Source organism: Plasmopara halstedii (assembly GCF_900000015.1).
Source record: "Plasmopara halstedii genome assembly, contig: Scaffold_322, whole genome shotgun sequence".
NCBI classification, from domain to species: Eukaryota; Oomycota; class Peronosporomycetes; order Peronosporales; family Peronosporaceae; genus Plasmopara; species Plasmopara halstedii.
Window position 1 is genome coordinate 962,029 of NW_020187243.1, and position 1,758 is coordinate 963,786.

Here is a 1,758-nt window from a genome sequence, read left to right on the forward strand (position 1 = left end):
CACCCAATTCGAAATCCACGGCGGTTTCGTTTCAACTGTGCTACGATATTTCGTTAACATGCTTGCATTCGAGTCTTTCGTGACGATGACTTTTCCACTTGGAAGACGTGTCCACTTTGGTTGGTACTTGTATGGCTGGTCTGCAGTCCAATACTCGGAATCTTCTAAACGTGTAGCATTTCTACTATTTTGCTCGGACTCTAGTGTCAATGGTTTGACAATACTCATGTATGCAATAGCTTCTATCATCATAAACAGCATTACTAAACATGACAATGTCGAAACGTCTGTCATGAACTTTTTCATTTGGGTTGAGTGTCTAGCAAGAAGAAGCAAGTAAGAAATTCGCTGTCTTCATACTTAACGTAACTAAGCCCTAACTTGAATAGTCCGTCTCAAGAAAGTTCGTTCACTGTCTTGATAGACGCGGCTTTAATGTCTACTGCGCCTTCACAAGAAACACTCGATTATTCACGTCCACAAACGTGGCGCAACTTGCCACAGCAGCAGAAGCGCGGGAAAAAAATTAACTACAACGAATGTCGCTCTTTAAGTAACGCTAGTGCCGTGAATCTGGACATGAGAATGCCATCATCGAGATATAATAAAGCAGCAATTGCCACCAATGCAGCCGTTCTAATTGAATCTAGCTATTTAACCGCGTTGCCATCCGTGCCGATCACATTGCAGCCAAAGGCGATTTCCCGCCGACTAGTCAGGGCGATCATCACGTGGATATGGACGAAGCTAATCGTAAGCGTATCATTTATCGTAGTAAACAACGTGGATGGCTTGAAGTGGATCTACTATTGGGCCGCTGGGCTAGTGAGAATGTCATGCAACTTTCAAGCGACCAATTGCAGCAGTATGAGGATATTCTTAACGAAGAGACGATTGATATTTTCAATTACATCTCTGGTAAATGTTCAGTCCCTAAAAGATTGGACACACCGATGATGAAGAGATTGCAAGAATATTGCCTTACATCTCATCTCCTCTTGGTAGGGATTTGCTGAGAACAAGAAATTTATGAGCAATTAAACTGGAATATTCAAATAAAAGTTGTTTATTCTATCGTAGATATTGTTGTACGACGTTGAACTAATTGCTTTAATCAGACTTCATTAGAAGTTGTGGTAGAACGACAACGATAGAAAGAAATGTTGTTAGATTGACCATCAAGAGATCAAGTAGTTCTTACTGCCGCATATAATGTACCGTTTTTGCACAAAATAGAACACGAGCAAACCTGGATATTCTGGCGGTACGACACCACAATATCTCGCCTTAAAAAGCGCAGGCGAGTCGCATCAGACGACGATGGCCAAAATAACTTAGAAATTGATGGGTAGCACTTGTAAATGCAGCAACACAAAAGCTGTATAAGCTGCTTTGCCACAGACGTTGATGTTTTGCTTGCTACTCATCTTTTTTTACATACTACCTATGGATTACTCTGCATCAGTACTGTTTTTTTTACTTTATTTGATAATCATTTTTTTGCTTCTGTGTGACTGTTTATGGCTTCTTGAGCGCCATCCAAAACCATGTGGTGAGTATTTTCCATCAAGATTGTAGCGTCAAAACTACAAAAGCTTACCGCACACACAATCGTTAACTTGTTAAGTCATATGAGAGGCTTTGACTTTGACACTGTTGATAAGATGTGTTGATAAGATGGCAAAAACCGAAGTGAATATATATATTTAGGTCCTTAGTTCGCTACTCTGTGCTACCTCTAAGCCTGTCTTTCTAGAT

The 1,758-nt window shown here is 40.5% G+C and overlaps 1 protein-coding gene across 1 annotated transcript in view; it reads left to right on the forward strand.

The window, feature by feature from the left end:
• The window catches only part of PHALS_08329 (membrane-spanning 4-domains subfamily a member 14), a gene marked incomplete at both ends in the record, with an annotated part of 2,343 nt that extends 1,243 nt beyond the window's left edge, over positions 1-1,100 (forward strand). Inside the window, 4 exons of the mRNA XM_024723658.1 lie at positions 240-336; positions 390-567; positions 651-918; positions 1,081-1,100. Of these exons, the coding sequence (XP_024574613.1) occupies positions 240-336; positions 390-567; positions 651-918; positions 1,081-1,100 (563 nt within the window). The remainder of the gene's footprint in view (positions 1-239; positions 337-389; positions 568-650; positions 919-1,080) is intronic.
• Between the last annotated feature and the right edge of the window lie 658 nt (positions 1,101-1,758).